Genomic DNA, 25,292 nt, shown 5'->3' on the forward strand with positions numbered 1-25,292 from the left:
ATTGTACTGAAATAATGAACAATAATATCCAGAGGCGTCGATCGAATGTCGGTCTCATGACTTCATCACTTGTCCAGGGTTCGTTGGTATGGATTTTCCTATGCGACGTATTCCCGTCCGAAACCGCTCAGCTTTCAGGTTGGCACATGTGTACTATTTGTAGAGGAATCTGCAAAACGGAGATTTAATTAGAACGGAAAGCAGCAAAAATGTTTTAAGCCAATTAAACAGCAGGGCAGGGAAAGGTGAAACAGGGGAGGGAAAAATCTAACAACTGTTTGCACATGAAATTAATTAATTTTCCACAAAAACTTTGTTGCATAACGTTAGGCGGATTAACTGGATGGAGGACACAGAATAGAGACATCGGGCGCAACATTTTCGACAGCATTTTGTCTGCAGTGTTTGGAGTGCAGAGCAAACAAAGAGACGACAGCGAGTGAGGGGTGTGGGCTGGGGACTGGGTGCCGTGGCACTCGGACTCCACAAAGCGTGCGCATACTTTCCACCAGCACTGTGACTGCGACTGGGTGCCCGGGTTTGGGTAGCGACACAAGGCAAACAAAATTAGCAGCAAAGCTGACGGAGCTGTTAACGAATTGACGTTGCCAGGACGCCCAGGACTCCCAGTACCCCCCGCTCATAACTGACGAGTGACGAGCCGGCCTCGGTTATGCATATGTGAATCTGGCAAGGGGATGGAGAAGCGCAGAGCCGGGGACTGGAGAATCTGAGCCCAATCTAAAGTCCGTTACAAAGTTGTCCAACAAGGGCTTACCAATTTGGAGTAGTTGTGTCTCGGCTTTGGTATTTGCCGGACACAAAGGTTTCGATTTACATCGAAAGCAATTTCGAGTACAAAATGCACAGGGGAGACCACTGTGTACAGTGTAGTGTAAACTAATGCAGCTCCGAGTACGCTTGTGCGGCAGCAAACAGTGGGTGCAACAACTATGCGGCCACTTCGGCACAACAATGACAGCATTGGGCAAACATATCAGGCGATCAATTTGTCAAACAAGCTGCAGCAGCAGCAGCAGCAGCGGCATCAGCTGCTGCATAGCTGCAACAAAAGCAGCAACAGCGGCAACATGGCCAGTAAAATCAGCAATAAGAGCAGCGACAACAACAGTTGACCCCTGAGCAACATAAATGAAGCAACCGCTGCCATGGGGAAAACACTGACAAACAAGCGGAGTGGAAAAAGGGAGCACCGCCATTGTGGCCCACAAAATTGACAGCAACAGCAGCGACATTTGACGCACATCATCAATATGTGACTCTGCATACGGCCACCCACTGCCCCCGTACCCCTCGTGTGCTGGTGTCCTGGTGTCCTGATATCCCATGATATCCCATGACATGTCGCACAGCTGTCATTATGCCAGGCCAACAACGAAACCCAGTGACAAACTATTACACGACCATTGTATGTTAACAGGAGCTTCAAGGTTGGCCAAAGGCGGCTGGGGGCCAACTTATCGGACAATGGCAGATGCATTGCAAGTCCCTCGACTTTTCTTTGTCGCATAAATCAGGCATATGGTGGCAAATCCATTAAGGGCAGGTGCTGTCGAGAGGGAGCAGCCACTAGTTCTCCACATTTCCCGCACGTTTCCCCAGCGAAATACTTAAATGCCGGTGCGCTCTTTTATTTATGGTCAAAATGTGGAGTGGCATTTGGTTTATGGCCTTAAAAATGGCCCGCGATGGGGAGAGAAAGCGAAAGTAAATCTTTAAAAACCAAGAAAATATAAATTTCTCAAGTGTGGTATGCAATATGTACTACATAAATGAATCGTATCTTTCGAATATTGTATTGCACATTTTTAATTCCCATCGGCTTGACGGCTTGAAAAGTTGGTATAGATTACGGAGTACGACCATTTTTTACCAAAGTTTAATTGTAATTCGCATAACCTTACTTTAATATAATGATGAGAAAGTAATAATAAATGGCTACAGTTAACTGATTAAAACTTGGTCGGTAATCGAGCATAAGACTAATCGTAAAGCCAATAGTAATGAAAAAACTGTCAGAACTTTCTTTACTTTGTATAACACTTTTCTGCCCCAATGAATGAGCAATGCATTGACTTACTTTCAGCTCACTGAACAAATCAATAATCGAGCAGTGGAAAAGCACAGATAAACTGTGGAATAATTAGAAAATGCCAATTATTGGTGTTATTTTGAGGGCTGAGCAAACCAATTAAAACGAAAGCAAAACTGAAAGTAAGGATGTCTCGGCAACCGACATTTCAACCGCCGCAATTTTAAAGTCATCATCAGCAAGCTCATGATGATGGCAGCGATACATAAACAATAAAAGCCAATGGTATGTAAATTTTACCAATTTACCGCAACAATGCAAACGATCCCGGGAAATTGGTGGACGGAGGGACTACGGGGAAATTCGGACGAAATCATTTCGTCGAGCTGTGGATGCAGAACTGCAAATGTGTTGCAGACGAACATTTTTGGTTAGCCGCAAAACATCAGGCAATAGAGGCGAGTGCCGGGCCAAACCAGTGGGGCAAACGCAAATTAAATTTACAAAACCAAACCCGCTCCATTCGATGGCAAGTTCATTTGCAGCTTCAATTTTTATTTCCGAGCGCGCCTTGGAAAATCATTCCATTGACAAGTTTCCCAATAATTGACGGGGTGAAAAACAATAAAACTGCGGCACCGCCATCCATCTGCGGTGGCTTTATTGATGGCAGATGAATTGCCAGTGGGAAGAGCTGAAAATAAACAGGGATATACGGAGCGGCGGGAGAATAGTCTTAATTTTTCATTCCGCCACGGCTGAATTAATACGCGTAATTAAATTTTTCGGTCCTTGTATTTGCTTTTAATTTCGAAACTTTTAATTGCATTTGCGCTGGACAAACACAAAATGAATCTAATGCATTCCATTATTGCAGATTATTCCGATTTACGTGATTTATATTTGAGCCGTTGAAAAAACCTTTAAAGGCCTCGGCAAACAAACTTTAAATTGCCAGTTAAAGCTCTGTGATTTCCCACCTGAGAATCGACACCTGGATCCTTTTCACTCGCCCAGCTGACACTTGTAGGTGGCCTTAATCAAAGGCTACACTAAGCTGCTGCTCGGGGTGTTGGGAGGGGGAAGCGGGGGGTCGAAGGACGAAGGACGAAAAGGAGCAGCAGCCAGGACAGCCCGGACAAATGCAAAGTTAAACAACTTCGACAGTGTTGCCGCACAGTTCATTGTTCGGGCGAAAGGGGAGGACTGCCCCATCCTCCTTTCACTATCACAATTTCCACATCGACGCGCTGCGCCCCTTCGAACCACTTGTACAAAATTTTTCTTTGTCTTTTGCATGCCCTTCCCCATTTTCCCGTTTTCCCCATTTTCCGCCTTTCCACCGACAACATGACTTATGTGGCTTGGAGCGAAACAAATGTGGAAAGCACAAAAGTCAACATATTGAATAATGATTGGTAGGCGAAAAACGAGCCCCTCTCAAAAAGGAAAAGAAAGTTAGAAATGGGTTTTCCCGGCCCTCCCCTTTCCCTCCTCTGTCTGTTTTTCAACATTCATAATCCTAGCCGATAAATTCCCTCTGCAAAAATTAATGATGCGAGTTTCGTTGTTGCTGTTTCGTTGGCTTTTATAGGTTTCCTGAATTTTAATCGAATTTTAGAACATTCCACATGTGAGGTCGATAAGATAGTCCTGCAATTGATTGATAATGCCAAGCGGCTTAAAGGCTGCCTCCTCTTGAAGAGGGATTTGTAATTAATGGGATTAGGGCGTAGAAACGTACACAAACTGGGACCCTCTTTAATTTCACTTCCGATTGGGCCGTAACAAAGGCGGATGAATGCCAAGTCAAAACAGGGCAGACAGGCCAACTCAAGACAATGGCCATGGCAGCAGGCAGCTGGCGTGTTGCCATGTGGGTTACCTGGGCACTGGAGACCAGTCTCGAAAAATGCCATTCGATTACGGCGGAGTGGCATGGAAGCCCCATTCGGGTGATGGCATATGGCCGAGGCCGCAGACGGAAGCCAAAGAAGCGTCAAAAAACAATCAAGCGGGTAAATTGAAGTCAACAACTAGTTGCAGACAAGTTTCCCAGGAAATAAAATACGAGGGAAATGTGAAAGTTCAAAGGGAATCGACGAATTACCGAGACGGTATTCAACTTTAAATCGTTTAAAGTGCATCTTCTGCAAATTCTCGATAAATATTTACAGAAAAATTTTGCATTTAACTCTTGCAACCCAAGGAATTTACGAAACATACTTCTTTGCTTAAATTTGAAGACGAGAATTTTAAATTGGTAAAAGTAAATGACAGAATTTATTTTGCATATTCGAATATTGTTAGACTTAATTTTAACATTATTATTAATTTGAAATCCTTTAAAGGGTTTAATCCTTAAAATAACACTTTTATATAATTATATAAGCAAGATAAGCTCTCAATAAATAATTGAGCCATAAAAAATTCCAACAAACTTGTTATAAACCTGAAATAAATAGTTGGGGCAGCCGATAAACCCCTTGATATCCGAATATCTCGCCTCGTATTTATGCGTTCAATAGTATCAACTTCCCTTAACGACTCTCCGAAAACTTAAATGTGGGGCAGCTTTTCATCTGCGGGCAAGCCTGAATAAACTCGGAGGGCTCGATCGGAAATCAAATTAAAATTTCATGCTTTAACATTGTGTTCCAATTACTGTCGCAAACAATTTATACGCACGCCGTGGAGCGGGAGGACCTGGAGGTGGTGCTGCCCAGAGTCCCGAACCCAGAATCCCGAGCCCAGAACCCCGGCCAAGAGCCATTTTTCTACCCAAAACTTTGCCCGTGGTCGGGAGTACGGAGGACGGAGGATGGAGTATGGAATATGGGAGTATAGGAAATGCGAAATGGGAAATGGGGCATGGGAACGGGCGGCTGGCAACCCAATTCGGGCTGCCAATGCCAAACGGGTCGTTGCTATGTCATGAAAAATGCATTTTTCAGTACACAATAATAATATATGTAACACAATAAATTGCGAAACGCAAAAAGCGAGCTGGGGGCAAGGGCAGAATGAGCGGGGCCGGGAGAAAATGTTATAAAATTGTTATCGAGCGCATAATAGCAAATGTTGCAAAATAACTTTTGACAAAGTGCACTCAATATCACACAAGAGGCAGCTGAAGGACCTCCAATGAGCGGGTGAGAGTGTGTGCAAGTGACTGGCACAATGAAAAATCACAGAATGCAGAGGCAGCAAACTGCAGTCGAGGCGAGAGTTTGTATTAGGGGCAAGAAAAAGCAATGGACCCTGGGGATCTCAGCAGATAAACTGACACAGCTCGATGAAAAGTCGGGGCGATCATTGGACTCGTTTGGCCCGAAAATGATACCCGGCAACCAAAAAGAAATGCCGGAAAACTAAAATCAAACTGCCATGCTGCCAACGTTCTCGTCATCGCATTTTCCCAGTTTTCCTGCCGCCTGTCAAGTCGTGGGCGTGTAAACCAAATTACGGCAACACATGTGCCGCAAAATATGCAACAATTTGAAGCAGCATGGCCAGGGGAAAATGGAAAAGGAAAAAGGAAAATCCCAGCCGAACATTCTTTCGCGGCTGGTTTCGGGCTGTGGGTGGGAAAAGAGGCGAAAAAGAAATTGCAGTGCATAACTCTGGGCATTTTCCTGGAACTTTAAGGGGCGCTCGGGGCGTGGCATGTCTGTTGCATGCCTCTTTGCGCCGAAACAATGGCCTGCATATGTGGCGCCTAAAGTTATGCCATCCCACGGTGGGGGATGTTAACCCGTGTGAACGCCAGAATGTAACTATTAGTTTCACATAGCCGGGCAGCGGCGACAATTCCCGGCTAGTCACTAGGCCATTGTGTTGACAAGCCCGAAAATCGGGTCAGTAGTAAATCAACAAAACAACTCGCCGGCGGCGAACAATGGCAATCATTGTTCTGCGGCTGGTGAAAAATGCATGCTGCATAGTTTTAGACCCCCTGATTGCCAGCCTTCGAAAATGTGCATACACGAGCGCGGAAATTTCGCATTTATTTGTCGGTTTGGCGAGTGGAAAGCCAAATGTAATGAATCGATGAGCGCCAAAGCCAATCGTCGAAAATAAACGGAGAGCAATATGAAATCATATCCGGGCCACCATGGAATCCCCTGCGAGGTTTGAAACAATTGCATTTTAAATTATGCAACAACATTTACTGGCAAATTTTTGTTTCTTTAATGGGAATAGCATTATTATACATTTTGTGGATTCCTTCATTAACCGAAAGATTATTTTTCGAATATCAAAAGGGTATTCCGTTGGCCTGGTTTGTAAAAAAAATAATAATGTTTCAACACATAGCATATTGTAAAGTTTCGTTTGAGGGCCGTAGGAATTCTGAAAAACCGCATGAGGGCGGTAACCCAACACAACTATTTTATATCAGGTTAAATACCCCACGGGATTCCACTTGATTCCGCAATCGGCGTCTCTTCTCGCGATATAAAAGCATTTTTGAGGAACTTTTTATGGCGCCCAACACATCCGACGTTAATGGGTTAACTTAAGTGCTGCCTTAAAGCCCACATGCCAACATCAGCTATCAGCGCTTCCGTGCACACTTGAATTCACACACAAAAAGAGGGGTCTGATTGAGCGCGACGGGGCGGGGTCGGGGGTCGGGGGTCGGGGTCGGGGTCAGGGGGCAAGCGCGCCGGGGAGACCGAGACGGAGACAGCGTAGCTCTCGGCGGGGAAGTCCCGACTGGCGATTAATCAATAACCACTCAGCGGCTGGAGCCCACCGATTTAATGGACACGAAACGAAGCCGCCCGCTGTCTGCATTTCGCTGGGAGACTGGAAGTGGAAGTGCATCTGGATGTGGATGTGGATGGGGATGGGGATGGGGATGTGGATGTGGGTGCATTAAATTCGCCAGAGGCTACTTTTAGGCGCCGGCCGCGATGCCAGGCGGAATGTAATGAAAACGAGGCCAAATGCACGGCCGGAATCTGGCCCCTTTCAGTGTGCAACAAGAATTTCTCATTTGGGGTTCGATTATGGGTGGCCTCTCAGAAATCGAGATGGTGCATGGCTCTATTTCGGCCATTAGGCGCTGCGCATTTTTGGCTCACCCGGGTTTTGGCAGCGAGTGCAGTTCCAGGTCACTAAACTCTACAGAGACAAAACAGGGGGACTTCGCGCTCTATTTTGAAGCTTAGATAAGAAAAGTGTGGATGCACACTACAAAAAGTTTCTTAATAATTGTATTTCATTGTTAAAGTTGATTAGTTGAAATTTGTTGTTATGAGGAATTAGTTGGAACCATTTCGATAGGGACACATAGGTAGAATAATTGTTTTTGAATAGTTTTAGAAACAAACAATAATATTTTTGCAACCTTTTTGGTATTATGATTTTAGGCAGAAGTTCGCAACGCAGTGAAGGAGACGTATACGCATCACTAGACTAGTCGATCTAGCCATGTCCGTCCGTTTCGACGCAAACTAGTCTCTCAGTTTTGAAGATATCGGAATAAACCTTTCCGAGAAGTCTTCGTTTTCTAGCTTTTCTGTTATTGATCATATTCTCTCCAACTCTGTGGTACAGCACATTTTACGATTTTGAATAAAATAGTATTTTATTGGAGCGGCTTAGGACTTGAATTAGGAACGATCGGAAGATTATTGCGCAAAAAGTAAAACAAAAATGGTAGCTTCGTTGTTTTTGAATATATACTTTTCAAATCTGCGTATACTCTTCAGCTCTTCCTTACAATTTTCCAATTATGAATAAAATCGTTTTTTAAATGGACGACTGGTGCACATAGCTGCCATAGAAACGATCAGAAAACTAAGAAATAATATGTAAAAGTTTTAGAGTATAGCATTATTTTAAAATTTTACAATTTCGAAAAATTGGACGACAGCTATTTTAGGGACGATTGCTAAATTTATACACAAATCTTTCAAATCAACGCTTTCTGTGAGTGCATGACATGGTTTAAGCTGCAAGGGATTATCAAGTTCGGCTTGCCATGGTTAGCTTAAATTCTTGTTTTGCATATTTTTAGACACCAACAATAACATTTTTAGACGAATTAGCAGCCTACCAAACACTAGTTAGAATACCGTGCACTCACAAACACGTAAAATAATTAAACTTTGAAATTCGAACCTATTTTCCGTTGTTCCGTGCATTCCATGATTAAAGTGTGATTTTTATCAGTCAAACGCTTAGAGGCAACAGGCCAAGACAAACAGACAGTCAGATAGACACGATTGTCGTCATAAATTTCGGCGGAACACGACCGAGTTGGAGCCAAACACGCAACCCCCACACAGTCGCTCCACTGCTGACCCACCTGGAAGTAGGCAACACAAACACCTGCACACAAACACCTGCACACACACTCACACCCACACAGGTGCGGAGCGGAAGCCACATGAAACATGACCCTCGATACAAGCGGCAAAGTTTGCGTGCCAAACAAAACACACGGCAAAAAGGTGAGACAGAGACACGGCAAAGATGAAAGCCAAAAAGTCACCTGCAAAATCAGAATGGAGCGACATGCATGGAGGTGGTGTGCGGAGGCGAAAGGGCAAGCTGCGGGGGAAAGAGAGGGAGACACACTCACTTGCATGTGGCACGGAACGATGGCGACTTCGAAGCGACAAACATTTAAAAAAGCATTTCATTCGCATATCTACGTCATACCGGAAATTCTATATCAACGCAAATTGTTTATGGCCAAACAAGCTAAAGAGTGTGGGAAAAAATAGCAACAAGCTGCGACCGAGGCCGACGAATTAAGTAATACACTTTAGAAAGTGCTTATGTAAGGGTCAAGGATGCGTGTTCAAATAAAATTTGGTCTTAAATAAATATATATTTTATATTGGCTGTTATGCTCTCTGAATGAAAACTTCACTTTTCAAAATAATTAAGGGGACTGGTTAAGATATTTTTAGTAAACAAGAATATATTTTGATTCTTAAGGTTACTAAGCCATTTTTAAATTTAATTTAGAGTTCGAATTTTGGAAATTTCCTTAATTATATAATGTTTATAGTTGTAGTGTTTTAAAAAAAATATAAGAAAAATTGTTTATTTTTGTTTTTCTAAAGTAACTATTGCCTGATCAACGTTTAAAAAAAATATTACTCAAAAAAATTCAAAATTTAACAAGTGTTTCAGAAATGATTGTCTTTAAGTAGGAAAAGGATAGCATTGTCCCACATTTAAACCCTTATCTTACCTTCCTTTCATACGCCCGTACCTTATTAAAAGTCGGCTCGTTGCGTCATCTATTTGAATAGGTAATATGGGGCTCCTTTCACTTGAAAGCTGAAGCCCAGCCAGCGACACTGAGTCTGAGTTTCAGTGGGGCAAGCTTTTTAATAAACCTAAGTGGATCAGGTCGAGAGAGAAGAGACGGAAACGAGAACGGAGCTCGAAAGAGGACAACAGAGACAAATGTTGTATTTATCCATTTCCCAGCGCTTATGTGGCGTGCCAAATGAAAATATAGCCAGCGAGCCACGCGAATTTATTTATGTGGGTATTTGCTGTCGTGGTTGTGTCGAAGCGTTTAACCCGCCATCGAGGTTAATTAAAAGCAAAGCGCGCCCAAAACTATGCCACGAATTATGCACTCACACCCACACCCACACCCACACACACACGCACACACACACAATCCCAGCGGGGGTCAGCGAGCAGAAAATTATAAATATAAGCTCATTAAAGGCTTAGTCGCTATAGGAGGTAGCCCCGCTCTGGCCGTGTCCATTTTAATTAGATAAAATTGCATTTTGCATAATTTTAGATGGCCGCACACATCAATAAATCGAGCACTCGCCCGCGCAGCATGGCAACTAATTTATGCCCTTGCTAATTAAACGATCCACAAAAACGCTGCCCCAAAATGAGGCATTCAATTTAATTGCATGGGAATACAAACAGCATAAAAATACAAAATTCGATTTCCGACAGCGTTCAAAACAATTAGGATGTCGAACGAATTTGTTCCATGTTTTTGAACTCCGAATCTGTAAGTATTATACATGAATGAGCCCAAATTGTTGCTCTTAAATCTCCGCAACGGCGGGTAAGTTATGTAACTTGTTAACATCCCGTAAGGAAAGTTGCTCCTACTTAGCGGCGTGGCAATTACCGCTCGCCACAACCAAGACAAACGGGAAACCGGAAACCGGAAACACCAGGCCGTCGTGATGGATGGAAGGTAGGGAAGTGGGTCGGCGGTTGCGACGTCGTCCTGGCTGGAGCTGTCAATTATAACAGTTTGCTGAAAGTTGCCGAGCAAAATGCTCCTGAACCGAACTACACAAACACCCACCATGTGCGGCCGTAATTAAACAATTAGCGAGGTGAGTGCCACTTAATTAAATAATTTGCAGCCGTGCGGTTGTAAGGCAGCGAAAAAACCAGCAGGCGGATCGCAAGGCGGGTTTATCGAGTCGAATCTGCGATGCCCTGTGCCCGTAGTTCCCGGAACAATTCGAAGGTTTGGCTCTAAGCCCCCTGTCCTGCAAAAATCCCCCGCCAGTCGGGTGTTTTCAAATATATGACGGCTCATCAGCAGAGAAAGCCGGCAAGCAGGCGCAAATGGCGACAGGTGTTTCAACAACATTTCGTGCATGCCATAAAAATAACCCAAAACACACACACCAAGTATGTACACGACATGTCTGACTTTTGCGGCAGTGTGAGGGCACATAAATGAAATTATGACATATTTAAATGGCACACAACAGGCAACAGGCTGGCTCTCTTTCCCTCCCCCTCCCCCTCCCCTTTCCTCCTTCCACGGCGCCTGACGGGCGACTTCCGTTTCCGGTTCTGTTAGCCGAGTTCCCAAGCAGTTAACCTGGGCTCATGCTCTTTCTACAATAGTTGTTGCCTGTATAATTCACAATTTAGCGCCATAAATGCCGTGTCGTTTTGCTTTTCTGCAAGGGCCCACGGGGCGGATGCGGAACATTGCGTGCCTGGGTCAGGTCAAGTGCGTGTGCCGTGTTAATTAGGTGACAATGTTATCAAGGTGTCGCCGGCAATCGTTGACACGGCGGTTATATGGGGGATGATTAAAAGGAAAGCAAATCAGATAGTTGAGATTAGAGAAGTTAGGGTAAAACAGCGTTAGAAGATTCTGAACTTCTTACTACACACAAAGAAATTGGTTGGTAAAGTTGAACAATGCAGATAGATTAGTAAAAATTAAATATTGTACTTCATCCACTATTTACATAGTTGCGTTCAAGTGATATGTGTATTTTGTTACTGCAATTGTAAATAGTTGATTAACTACCAAAAATAGTTATTCTAAAGTAAAGTCTTCCACACAAAAGAATTAAATACAATGTTGTTTATAATTCCCAACTCGTACACCTAGGCTTCTGAGTAGTAGACTTTACTTAAAACATATATTCTCAAAAATCTTTATTTTGCCTACCATGACACAGTAACTTATCCATGAATTTAATTAATATTTTGATAGGTTTATATTTAATAAAAGAAAATTCACATCACAACATTTTATGGGTTGGATAACTATAAAAATAGGTATTTAACTACAAGTCATGGGTTGGGTCCATTCTACCCATTTTAATAGTTACATAACTATTTTTTATGGTAAACCTCACGTAAGAGTAACTATTTGATGGGTAAAACTGACAATTCTATGGTTGGAGACCGCTTTACTATTATATTGGTAAATTTTTACCAATCCATTTTTTGTGTGTACATAATACTAATAAACAAGAAATAATTAATTAAACTAAGTTAACTAACTAGCTTATAACACTGTGGGTTCCAAATCAAAGAAAGCATTAAAAATTCATATAAATACCTCCTGATTGAAATGCGCTTGAATACATTTAAATGCTATCAATCCCCTGTCAATCAAGTCCAACGTCACCACACTAATCACTCACCTGAAAAGACAAAACGATAGCATGTTATTAGTAACAAGCTTTGTAATTTATAATTTTTGTATCTGCTTTAACAACAAATACGAGCAACGACAGTCCTCTCGGCACTTTGCTCTTGTCGTTACTGTTTTTCCGGACCGTGGGCCCCAAAGCAAAAGGCTTAAATGATTAATTAAGCGCGTCAATGTATGCGAAAACATTCGACATGTTGTGAATGTGTTGTGTGCCCGGATTTGTTTTCGCCGTCGCTGCGGTGTGAAAATCACGTGTTGAAAATGGCGTGAATTCGTCGCATGAATAGCATATAATTCGAACACATATATGGACGGCCCTCAAACACAGGTACTGTACACGCGATCCCATGGATACACGTGCGTTTGCATTTATTTTGATGTCATAGTTTTCGCTGGCGACGCGCTGATTTTAATATTTAAATAAATGCTGTCGTTGATTGCGCATACGACGCGTTGTTTGTTTGTCCAGTGCTGTTTTTGTTGCTGCGATTGCAGCTCGCCTGTTTGCTGTTTGCATAAGACAAATTGTATTTGTTTTCGACTTTACCAAAAACCCAATTATATGCCATGGCAGTTTCGCATTCGCCCAGAGTTCCGTTCCGCACTCGCCTGCAATCCGATTGCACCCGAAACATTAAAAATTATACAAATATTGATCTCGCAGCGAGAGTGCAATAATGCTGATGCATAAAGCCATTTGATGGTCTGCAGCTGGCAATGAGTGGTTTAATTGAAATGCATTAGCAGAGCTTTACGGGGATTTGTATGGTTGAACATGCATATGCCATAGGTGGGAAATTGATCCAGATGAATATCGGAAAGCACCTGAAAAGCCTAGAAATAACATATAATGCAGGCTTGGCTGTAATAACATTTCACGCTTCTTTCACCAAGCTTAAGCGACGTACTTTCCCAATTTAAGCTGGGTACTTTGGCACGGTAATATCATCAGGGGATTTCCCTCCGATTTTCTCCTGAAAACAAAATATGCCCTGCCAAAGCAGAAGTTTTCTTTACATTTCGGTATGGGTTAACTTTTTGATTGTTTACAGCTGACCCATTTAAATATACAGGGATACTGGGAAAAGTTAGCCCCATCTATCACACTCCAGCACTTTTGCAGGCACTGTAAGTGACACAGCGCCTCTAACACATTATTTTCTGGGCGGATGCCAGGCACAGGCACACGTATTTTAACATATTATTTATGGCAAACAATTTTCGGCCAAAAACTCTTCAACCGACCGCAAACAACAGAAAAAGAATGCGTATGCAAATGGAATATCAATTTATTATTGCACAGTTTTGCGAGCGAAAATTAAAACACGACCGCCCAGCCTAGAAACACTTTTAATTTATTAAAAATTCTATTGTCAGGCTAGGATAACAATAACCACAGGACATGCGTGCCTTTTCACACTCCGTCCCGCCCAGTCGGGGGAATTCCGTTCCTGGTTGTCACACAATTTTTATGTCGCTGAACCCGCTCGGCAGCGGCTACTTTGGACCCGGATCCCTACTTTCCGACCCACAATCCGTTTTCTGCTGCTGATGCCTTTCACATGGCTCTGAATGAATGACACATAAAGTTCTTTTTATTTCAGCTGCGTTTTGTTTTTGCGACATTTTTATGAATGCCTCGAAATGCCCCCCCGTTCTTTTCCCCATATTTTTTTATGCGCCCCAGCTTCGGGTTTATTCATGCGGAATGCGACGCATAGTTTTTTGCCAGTCCAGCCGCCCCTTTTTGTTTGTTATTGTTTTGCCAACAGTTCAGGCCAAAACGCACACACACGGAGACATGGCTGGAAAACCCTTTTCAACGCAAATATGTTCCATTAGCAATGGCTCGACAACGATTTCTGTGTTTTTTCGCCTCGCCCTTTGTTTTTTTTCTAGTTGCTGGTGCTGCTGGCTTTCCTTTTGCATTTTTGGCCTGGCATGTGTTTGGCTTTCTGTTTTGGTTTGTTGGCATACTTTTGCCAAATGGAAATTATAGTCTAGTGCCTGCCTGCCTGCCTTTTTAGCCATTAATTTATGGCGGCAGCAGATGGAGGTCACCGGTCCCCCGCCTGTCACCCCAACACCCCAAAGGAGTCTGCGAACCCTAGGCCCTCTGACCGGCGGTGCGGAAAACCAAATCACATCAGCTGAATCGACTGTATAATCAACCCACTGCTGAAATCCGTGAAATGCAACCATTCGGGGCTCAAAGTGCCCACCAATGCCCAGCCCAGGCTGTTTTGGCCACGAAGGCAAACAATCAAACAAAGGCCTCCCCCAGACAAAACAAAAAGTACAAACAAATGACACGCAATGCAATTGATTGCACTGCTATGGCTGCACTCTGCAGAAGTTCTGGTCAGTGTGCTATTGTTTACCTTTTTTTGTGTTTAAATTTAATTGGTTTCCTATTTAAATTGCTTTGGGTGTGGGCGGCGTCCCTCGAGTTTCCCCAGTCGATTGTTGGCTTTGTGCCACCCCCACTTGGACTCGTATAATTTGCGTTTGATTGCCGTCTATAAAATTGGAAAGCGCAAATAAAACTCACATAAATTGGCCTTCATTGTCCTTTGTTGCCAAGGCATATACAATTTCGAGCGGCATACTTTATAGCACTGTGGCACACATTTATTTAGATAACCAATTGTAGTTTTTCCAATTAAAATATTTCGTGTTTCGGTGCGTACTTGGCAAAATGTGAAATTGAATTGTTGCCCCAGGAAAATTGCATCTGTGGCAGAGATTTTCATTTGGCAGGAAATGAAATATTTTTTACAACTGCGTTTTATGACACGCCCGGGGCGTCCACAGACTTATGAAGCTCAGTGTGTGCCACTCCCTTACGGACTGTAAATTTACTTAAGCCGGGCAAACATTAAAATGGCTCTTAAATGTGAAGTAAATACCCAAAAAGCATTAATTTTGAGTTGGTAATTCCCACTGAAATACTGTGTTGGTATAATAAAATTGGGTCGGTAAATAAGTTTGTTTTTGTTCGATGAAAATATTTATTTATATGGAAGTAGTTTTTTGAATCAGACAGTTGTGTGTATGAATGTTTTGTTTAAAAGCCAACAAATGAAGTGTGGAGAATTCATTTTTTAAGTAAATAAGAAAAACCGCACAACTATAAAATGAAAGGAACATTTTAAGTAAATAGTTTTACATCTTTTTATACCCGTTACTCGTAGAGTAAAAGGGTATACTAGATTCGTCGGAAAGTATGTAACAGGCAGAAGGAAGCGTTTCCGACCCCATAAAGTATATATATTCTTGATCAGGATCACTAGCCGAGTCGATCTAGCCATGTCCGTCTGTCCGTCTGTCCGTCTGTCCGTCTGACCGTCTGTCCGTCTGTCCGTCTGTCCGTCTGTCCGTCTGTCTGTCCGTCCGGATGAACGCTGAGATCTCGGAAACTATGAGAGCTAGGCTATTGAGATTTGGCGTACAGACTCCTGAGCTTCTTACGCAGCGCAAGTTTGTTTCAGTAGACTGCCACGCCCACTCTAACGCCCACAAACCGCCCAAAACTGTAACTCCTACAGTTTTGATGCTAGATAGAAAATTTTAACTGAAATGTATTGTTCTCATCAATACCTATCGATTGACCTAAAAAAAAGTTTGCCACGCCCACTTAAACGCCCACAAACCGCGAAAACCTGTGACGCCCACAATTTGCATGCTAGATAAAAAATTTTAACTGAAATGTATTGGTGTCGTCAATACCTATCGATTGATCCAAAAATAATTTTGCCACGCCCACTCTAACGCCCATAACGCTTAAATCTGTCTACCGCCGGTAGGTGGCGCATTTTAATTTCGCTTTGCTGCTTGCATATCTCCATTTCCCTTTGAGTAACGGGTATCTGATAGTCGAGGTACTCGACTATAGCGTTCTTCCTTGTTACTACTTATAAGTTATAACACAAGGGCTATTAAAAACGGAAAGACAAGCCGACAGAAAGAATATAAATTAAAAACGATAACTTAAATTCGGAAATAATTCAACGGTTAAACTGGTATATATAAGTCGAACACAAAGTGTTTTTAATGATTTCTTTTTTTATTCTTTTCATTTTCAATACAATATTTTTTTATAGTAACAGATAGACTATTGCATGATTGTTGAAATGTGATCGGCTGTTTAACAGCTATTGTATACAAATGCAATCATCAAAACTTAAAAAACACTTCGCATTACTTATTTTTAAACCATTTTGTTTTTTAGCTTTTAATTTTTTTAGTTAGGAAAGGTTGCAAAAGGTAACGGGGAAATTGGCAAAGATACAACGACTATCGAACCAGCATCAACACAATTTTTTTATAGGCATTAAATAAACGGTATTTTTAAAAAGATGTATTAATTTGTTTTCAAATTTCTAAAAATTTGGGATTTTTTCTTACTATTTTGAGTTTTTTAAATTTTTTTATGGAGTTAAAAAAAGCTCTTCTTCAGTTTCATCTGCGCTTAGATGAAGTTGCTCTAGAGATTGGTAGTTTTTTATAAAAGCTGTACATATTTTTTCAAAAGTAATTAGGCCGGATACTTTGTTGAATTTTTTCTAGAGATAACTAAGCATTTGGAGTACTGTCCCACACAGAACGAGTATATTTAGCTTAAGACAAGTATCGAAAGGCATTGGTTTGGAAGAAAAAAACAAACATATATTGAATGTTTGAAAATAATTGTAAAAGCGATATCGGGATTTTTTTCATAATAGTTTTTAGTACAGTTCAAGTATTACTGTTCAAGTAGTTCTTTACTGCACTTAAATCAATTAGGCATCGAAATCTAATTTTAGATTTTCCTATTGGAGTGCAGCAAATCAGTACATGAATCCTATTTCTAAATAATCTACCAATTTTCACACATGGTATTCGCTGCCAAATTCCGGATAAATACCTAAGCCAGAACGAAACAATGGTGGAAATAAAAAATATATATTTATAACTCGTTAGCCCCTAAGGCCAACGGACTAGACGGTTCGGAAATTGAGTGTGTGTCTAACTGGATAATAGAGTCGAGAGCAATTGAAGCGCATGCACTGATTCCATAAGCGTTTTCCCATGAGTTTGTGAGTGTGGGGTCTAAGCCCGACCGAAACCCTTTTATCGGGCCCACAACAACTACCGACCGTAAGCCCAACTAAGCGGACGGCGTTTGAAGGGATTGCGAACGGCAATAGAAAGAAACGCATAAAATATTAATAACTGGATTTGCCCACTGCTGGCCAAACAAAGCCCAAACAGAGCACACAAACAAAGCCAGAGGAACAGTTGGCTAAAACTGCTTTGGCCATAATCCCATTACCGGGGTCAATGCGCCCACGGAAGTCCAGCCGAGGGTTAAGTTGAGTTGAACGCTTCAACTCCAAGCTGCAAGCTCATTTTAAGATTTTCGGCTGGGGTCTGGGTTGGCAGCACCCAATAAATGGGAAAAATCAAAATCATGAGTACGGATTGGTGGCGTCAAATGCCGGACTCAATATACGCCGGAAAAAACCGGACAGCAATACAAGAGTTGTACGTGTAATTGAATTTTGTGGTGCGTCGTCGCTGGCGTCAATTTATTTGACCACGTATTGTGTGTGTTTGGCCGCCGGTGGCAGGGGTGAAAGGGGGTGAAAGGGGGTGAAAAGGGGGAAAGTGCGGAAAAGCGCGGAGTGGTCAGCGGGCTTGGGGCGAGTGGTTGGTCACTACGTGCGTATTACACGCCGAAAGGGTTATGGCCATCGTAATTGTATTGGCCGGACTAAACATGGCGCTCAGTTGTCTGTCGTCCCCCCAGCCACCCACTTCTCCCAACCCACTCCAACCCCTTTTCCCAACGCCTTTTTCCAGCCCACCCCCTGCGGTCTGCGTCCCACGCACGTTTCTAATTTTGTGCGTGGCTTGTTAAATTTTTTCGCATTCTGCTGTTCATTGCCGGGATATACAGCGGCCTTCATTTGACCTAAACGAAATGCTTTTGGAATTTTCCTCATTTGGCTGCCACCGAATAAAAAAAGTTCATTTGGCTATGAGCTGTATATTATCCGCCGACTGAGAATTCGCTTTTTGCGGATACGGGGATGTGCGGATATGGGTACTTGGCACAGAAATGTTTTAAAGGTGCCGTTGCTAAGTAGTTTCAGGAAACGAAAAACATCAATTCTTAAAGAAAAGAAGAGTACTTAATAAATGCCTAAGTAATAATAAACTAAAGTTTTGAAAGAGATAATAGTTCAGAATAAGTTTGTATTGGTTAATCAATAATAATAGGTAACTTTTGCTGTAAAATGATCTATGATTTTGTAAATTATGACTAAGGTCCGAATTAAATGGTATGGCATTGCAAGTTCTAAGTATGCAAAGCCTATTAAGAAACGTATGTATTTATATCAGTTAATTCCTTATTTAAACTTCTTTGGCTAATGTTTTACTGCATACGTTTAATTAATAACGAAGACTCCCCCAAGTTTCCCTCGTAAAGAAACCGTGTTTGCTCTTCGTAGCTCAAACAAGCTTTAAAAACACACAATTTGCTCTGGGTAAACAGAAATGTTAATCCGAAACTCAACCCCTCATCTGGCACCCGTAAGATACTTTCCGTGCTTGGGCCAACAAAAATGGTAGCCGAAATCTCATGCATCAACGCCCAACAATGTCCGAGGGGGGGAGCGAGTAGAAGGCAGAGATTCAAACCCTCCACAAACACTAAAACTGAAATCAAATACCTTTGCCCTTAAGCACAATTGACATTTTGCACATGACAGGGCAAAGCGGGAAGAAAAGCCGAAACAGGGCGAGAGCCGAAAGGAAAAGCAGGTGAAACTCGATGCTGCATCGCCCACTGACCTCGCCGGGGGGTGGAAAAGGGAAAATGGGGAGAGTGGGGAAAGTGGGGAGTGGGGAGTGGGGCGGTGTCGTGGCATGACATTATACGCTTGTTATAATCCCTGGCAACATTTTTATTGCAATTGTCAACCGGGGCCATAAAGCAGCCGAGAATCCAGACACCTACAACCGTTTTCTGCGAACCAATGCGAAGCGACACAAATTGAAAATATGACAAGAAAATTCGCTTCAGCAGCAAGTAGGTCGGAAAAGCGGTCGGCGGCGGTGTGTGGAAAAGCGGTGGCAGAGCTGCATCTGTGGCACTTTGCTAACTTGCCAAGGACTGGCGACGAAAGCATATTGATTTCGGTGGCAGTGGGGAAAATGTTTTGCCAACGTTGCCAAAATAGGAAAAGCGAAAAAGTATAGGGGAAATTCGTGGCTGGTGTGTGTGTGGCCTGCAATGAAAAGCGCATGCATCAAGGTGAAGTCAGCAGTTTCCTTCTTCCGACGACCGCTGATGCTGCAGATGTGCTCAGCGGAGCAAATAAAAATAATATTTTATCCACGGCGGAAAAATCGAGAGGAAGGCAAGCAGAAACAATGAGTCGAAAATGCGTTTTCGCTTTCCCCACTTTTCCCATTGATGTGGCGAACAATGGGCCAGGAAACTGGGCGCCACTAAAGGAGCCGAAATCCACCATCTATTTAGTGCCTCTGTCTGCATGGCAGTGGCTCCTCGGCTGACCCAGATAGTCGGGCTCCATGCATGAGTTTATTAGCCCGGCCAAGTTTACGAGCCGCTGCGCAAATCAGTGGCAGCGGATAAAAAATTATGGCACTTCGGGGCATTCCTAATAGTGTGTGAAACAGGAAAATTCGACTCGCGTATCAGGCTGTTTGGGGAGTACATTTCCACCTCATAGATTGCTCTGCAGGCAGCCTCGAAAAATAGGTTCATTACCCGGAGGTTTTAGCCGACCATCAGGATTTAACAATCTTAAAGGGTCACAGATGAAAAGCAGATACATATAAAGAGATACAGTTTTTCAGAGCCTTTGGTATATACTTTTTATTTTTTAATCAGATTTAAATTTAGAGGTGAAAAGTTAATAATCTAATATATGAAAATATTTAAAGCCACCGCAAATGCGTTAAAGCTAAATAACCAAGCAGTTGTGGACCAAAACTAAAAATTCCTGCAACTTCAAAGCCTTTTTAGAGTATTTATAATGCTTAAAAACGCCGTGGGTCCTTACCAACTTTAGTGGCTGAAAAATTACTGCCTAGTTATGGGCAAGACGCAAAGCCATCCGCATAATGAAGCCCAACTTGAGGTGCAGTCGACGTGGTCATCTGGCCCAAGTGGTTCTGCCGTAATGTCGTAATAATATTAACGCACAAAACAAAACTTTTATTGAGGCCAGGCGGTGGGGGGCTGTGTTTCACTTTTTATGACCGTAAAAATGCCATAAAAATGTTTAAAGTCGGCCAAATAGGCGCTAAGCAGCGCCAAAGTGCACTTGTTGAGTGCGTTTCCAGTAGCTGGGCACCTCATTTTCTCGTTTTCCAGCTTATATTTGTATTTCCATTTTTATATGAGGCATTCATATTGGTCGAGAAGTTTTGAAATAAACTTTTGAGCTCCTGTTGACTTTTGCCACATTCAGTGGGGATATTTTAAAGCCTTCTTTATGGCGCAGCTCGCCTGTTTCTTGAAACTTTTCCATCTGCTTTCAGCCGCCGCTTAAGTGGGTTAAGAGTTTTCCGCTCTCGAGCGTAAGATTGGAGATATACTCGTTAGTTTCGTTTTATGCGGTCCCCCTATTGTTTCCCCAACTTCCCCATCACGGCAGGACCCATTTAATCAGTCTCGCTTTATGGCTTTCGCACTTAAGTAGCTGGCAAAAACGACTCCTGGCCACGCCCAAGCGCCCCAGCATATGCAATAAAAACCAAACAAATCGCTGCCAATGGCACTTATTATCACCTGAGTAGATTTATCACCTGCTGACCGCAACAGACCAAAAATTAATATACAAATAGCACACACAAGGTAAACGGCAGTCGTGCTTATAAATGGCAACTGAAATGTAAGTCGAGTGTCTATGTGAGAGAACGTGGCCAAGAGTGGGCGTGGCCCTATCACACAATGGCTGGCCGCCCTTTGATAAATTTACTACACAAATTGAGTCGCTAAATTAGAACATTTATTTTTGCTGCCCAAAAAAATGAGTAGGAGAATGGCAAGGGAAGCGAAAAGGAAAAAATCCCCCAAGTGCGTTTGCCACTTGATGTGGCATCTAACGAAACCCGAATCTGCCACGCCCCACTTCCCCGCCCACCGAACCCATCTCGTCCTTGTCCCTCCGCCGCCCCCGGAGCCCCCTCTCATGTTTCCTTCATTATTTAGACCAGCGCATCGACATCGACTGGCTGCACTTCATACTTAAGCTCGTCCAAATCTCGAGAGTGTAATTTATTGTTATCATTTGTTTGGCTAAAAGCAAAAAAGACGACCAGCACAACGAAGGGCGAGCAGAAAACCCAAGAAATGCTTAAGTTCGAGTAAGTCATGCCAACTTTGCGATGCTCTGCTTATGAGGCACAAAGTGGTATAAGATATTATTGTCTAAAGGAAGTAACTAATGACACATGAATTACAAAAAGTGAAAATAACCAGCTTTATATTCAAAATTCTAATGAAGTACACAAAGAAAATTCTGACGTTCTCATCTGAGTTGAAAATGTTCTTAAAAATAGAACGACATTTTAATATTAAAAATGTTTTTATTTGGCTCGAATCAAGCTGAAAATCATTTAAGTACATTGAATGTACAAATAAACTATTAAGTCAGTCCTCGGTGTAAAAAAGTTGTTAAATAAAGTTGTTAAATAAATTTCGTTCTTATATTGATAGCAAAACGTATTTACACGGTTTTTAAGAACGAATATTCTCAATTCAAGAACAATGTTCTTGGACAGTTTTCTCTGTGTATATAAGAAAACCTGTAAAATGATTATACCCCCGATGCAAATAAAACACGTTTTCTGAATAAAGGATAACAATAAAATAGATATCATAATATTTATCGGATTTCGAAAAATGCTTGTAGTAAAAGTAGCAGTCAAAAATCAGAAATCAGATATTAAGCAAATACTTTCAGTAGTTGGGATGCTTTGCTGTATAGAGTATCCGTGTACGTATACCCAACGATTGTGCCAAGAGGAAAAAATTAAGAACCCACGAATAAAGCGTGGGGGGTGAGGGGAAAGAAAGCGAAATAGAGGGCGTAGCTGCACACAGACAGACGCGTGCGCACGCACACATGCAGCCATATACCCACACATGTACGGCATTTAGATAACTAAAGTAATTTATTTTATATGGAGGTCATGTGCTTACGGACATGTGAACGTAAATAGCAAAAGGAAGCGACTTTCACACAGATACTAGGCAGCGGGCTGTGTGTGTATGCTGGAGAATTACGCACCGAAACTGAGACATTTCCGCTCGGCACAAATTTGTGCTGAGACCGGCAGAAATCAGAAACAGACCTGAATCCGGGCCCAGAGAACCAGGACATGGACATCAGTTGGCCCCATTTTATTGCCCACTTTGGGGGGAATTAGCATGCGAATTAACCAGAACCAAACTGGAACAGAACCGAAACCAAAACCAAAGAACAAAAATCGGAGTCAAAGTTGAAAATTCAATTTCCCCAATTCCAGTTCTGCAACAAACTTAATTAAGTGCTGTTTTGCGGAGGAAGGGGCGAAGGACCATCGAATGTTTGGCGCAAATAGTTGGGCATACTTTCTGGCGCCCAGAAATGATTTAATTGGAAAATTGTTTAGCTAACTCCGGGCGCCTATCAAAAATGCATGGCCAAGTTGTGTTGCATAGTTTCGGGGCAGATTGCTAATTGAGCCGAATCGGGCATTAAAAATGCAGTATGCCTGTTTAGGCGACGGGGACTGGGACTGAGCTTAATTAAAACGAAATTTCCTCTTAATAGGTCGCTGGGGGAGGGACTTCACAGGCAGACACACGGCACACACTCCCTGACTTCCCCCAATTGGGCCATTAAGCTGGGATAACAATGATGCCAATAAGCAACAACTACTGGGCCACTTTACATGTGGCCCCAACAAATTATTACAAACCTAATGACCTAATATATAAACTTCTGCCGAGAGATCCCTTCCCGAACAATGGAACCAGCGGGTGTGTCCGACATCCCTTGCTGATAGGATTTCCAGGGGCGGGGTGAAACATGCTAAATATACACATTATCTGGGCTGTGGGATAAGCGGAAAAATGTAAAAACGGGAAAGAAATTGCCTCTAATTTATGAGTGGCAAATGCGGAAAGAAAAGAGGATAAAGGACCCTCCTTATACGCACGCAAAATAAACGGCCCTGTTTTCAGTAGCTGCTAATATTTTACAACAGTAATTTTTCGGTGTTTTTTCATAGCATTTATTTTTTTGTTGAACGCATAGGCAATGCCGGGGATTTCGGCTTAGCAGTGATACCAAGAACCCCATGAGAGGCAAACTTTACATACTTTAATCCAGAAAGGAGTGAATTTTAGCAGCTCGTCCACCATGTGTATATAGAGCTCTGTCTGAGTTTGTATGCACTCAAGTGGTTGCATTCTTAAATTGGATTAAGTGGGTTTTTACCATAGAGACCACTTCCCAATGGCAGCTTTTGGCAAGATATTCGTGCTCGCACTCCTTTTTTATTTATTCTTGTTCTAGCTTGGCTTTTCGCTCGAGAGAACTCGAATTTAATTAAGAACAAATATTAAAGCACTGTTTTTGTTCAACATCAGATAAAATACAATTTCAGGGTAAGAAGAGATGACCGATACTGATGGGAAGTGTTGCCTCAAAGTGAAAAACAAAGCAAAATATCTGTCTTATTTAAATAAATGTACGTACAGTGCGCTCCGCAAATGTAGGACTGATTTATTGTATTATATCTGTTGTTTTCCTCAGTGTAGGAATTTCAAAGAACATAAATTTGTATATACATCAATGTATTTTGTGGCTTATATTCCAATAAGTTTTATTACAATTTGTAATTCTAAGCCCGATCCTTAACAGGTGAAATGCATTCAGCATTTTTATGTTCTTTTAAGTTTATTTAATTTTTATTTGAGCTATTGTTCCGTTTAGTGTCAGTGTGAATATCTCTTATTCCGAGAATTTCTCGCTTTATTCTTGCCAGCAATAATGGAAAAGAATAATACGAGAGTTGGATATAAATAAACACCATAAGTGTAATCTCTCGTTCGGGCAAAAACTCAAAAACAATGTGGCAAGTGAAAAATACGCTTTTGTGCTTTATTTACAATTTGCATTTTCCAAGAGAAGTGCCAAGGGAAAACAGAAGTGTTTTAAAACAATGTGAACAGAAATTCAAAAATAAATAGCCACTAGGATTGAGGACGAACAACTACACTTTGGCAAATTAGAAAACTTAGAACAAACAGTAATTCGTAATCTGGGTGTGAAATTGCAATAAGTTACAACAAAACTGAGGAAAAAAACGAGAAAATAAAGTTGGCAGCGAAGTAATAGGGATACAAAATGCAAGGGAAGTACTAAGTAAGAACCAATGGGCTAATGAGTACCCCATAAGGACCGCAGACTAAATCTATGACAACAATGAACTGACTTACAAAGCAGTCAATCAGTGACAAGAATATAAAACCTGAATAGAAATCCAATTTACCTGTACTCTCAGGTATCATGCTTGGCCTAAACGCGGCTCTGTGTCGCAAAAACACGTCGCAACATCGCAGACAACATCAACAATCAACCAGGGCGGGAAAGGGGAAGTACGAATCCTAAAGGACCCTCCATTCAATCAATAGGAGTTGGGGCTCAGAATAAAAGTACAGAGCAATAAACATTTCATTGAAGACGCAACAAAAAACGCACGGCGCGGCATAAAGCAGCATCAAAAGAGCTCGAGGGAAAAGTGGAAAGGGGCAAATGGCCGGGAAACTTGCAGCGTTTATCGGGGTAACACGAGACACTGGGACCACCAACGCAGTAAAAATGAACCAGAAGTCATAAAAATTGAAAGCTCGCCTCGAGTATTTCCCAACCCGCCGTTTTGGGGCGGGGAAAAGGCCAAGCAACGGCAGAAATATGTATAATAAGGAAAATTGAATATGCCCAAAGGCGGTCAGGGAGCAAAACACAAACAAAACACTACAAAACGCAGCCACACGGTCCATTCGCTCACTTTTGTCCCACAAAAAGCGACAGAAAGCCAAAGAAAATTCCGCAAACAACCCGAAATACAACCCAAAGGAAGCGGCCTGATCTAGTCGCAGATTCACATACTCTTGCTTATTTATTTTTATAAAATAGAAGTATAACTTTGATAACTTAAAAACATTGGCAAATAGCTGAACTAAGATTTTAAATAAGCCAATTTAAGTGAGTTTTAACAAAAGAGAAAGTATTTAAGGCC

General features: G+C 42.1%; 1 protein-coding gene across 1 annotated transcript in view; it reads right to left on the bottom strand.

The window, feature by feature from the left end:
- The window catches only part of tei (irregular chiasm C-roughest protein teiresias), a 123,016-nt gene that overhangs the window by 89,314 nt on the left and 8,410 nt on the right, over positions 1-25,292 (bottom strand). The window contains exon 2 of the mRNA XM_017087841.4: positions 1-169. Within this exon, the coding sequence (XP_016943330.3) occupies positions 1-58 (58 nt within the window). The 5' untranslated portion in view covers positions 59-169. The remainder of the gene's footprint in view (positions 170-25,292) is intronic.

The sequence above is a fragment of the Drosophila suzukii genome, chromosome 2R, assembly GCF_043229965.1.
Source record: "Drosophila suzukii chromosome 2R, CBGP_Dsuzu_IsoJpt1.0, whole genome shotgun sequence".
Taxonomy (NCBI): domain Eukaryota; kingdom Metazoa; phylum Arthropoda; class Insecta; order Diptera; family Drosophilidae; genus Drosophila; species Drosophila suzukii.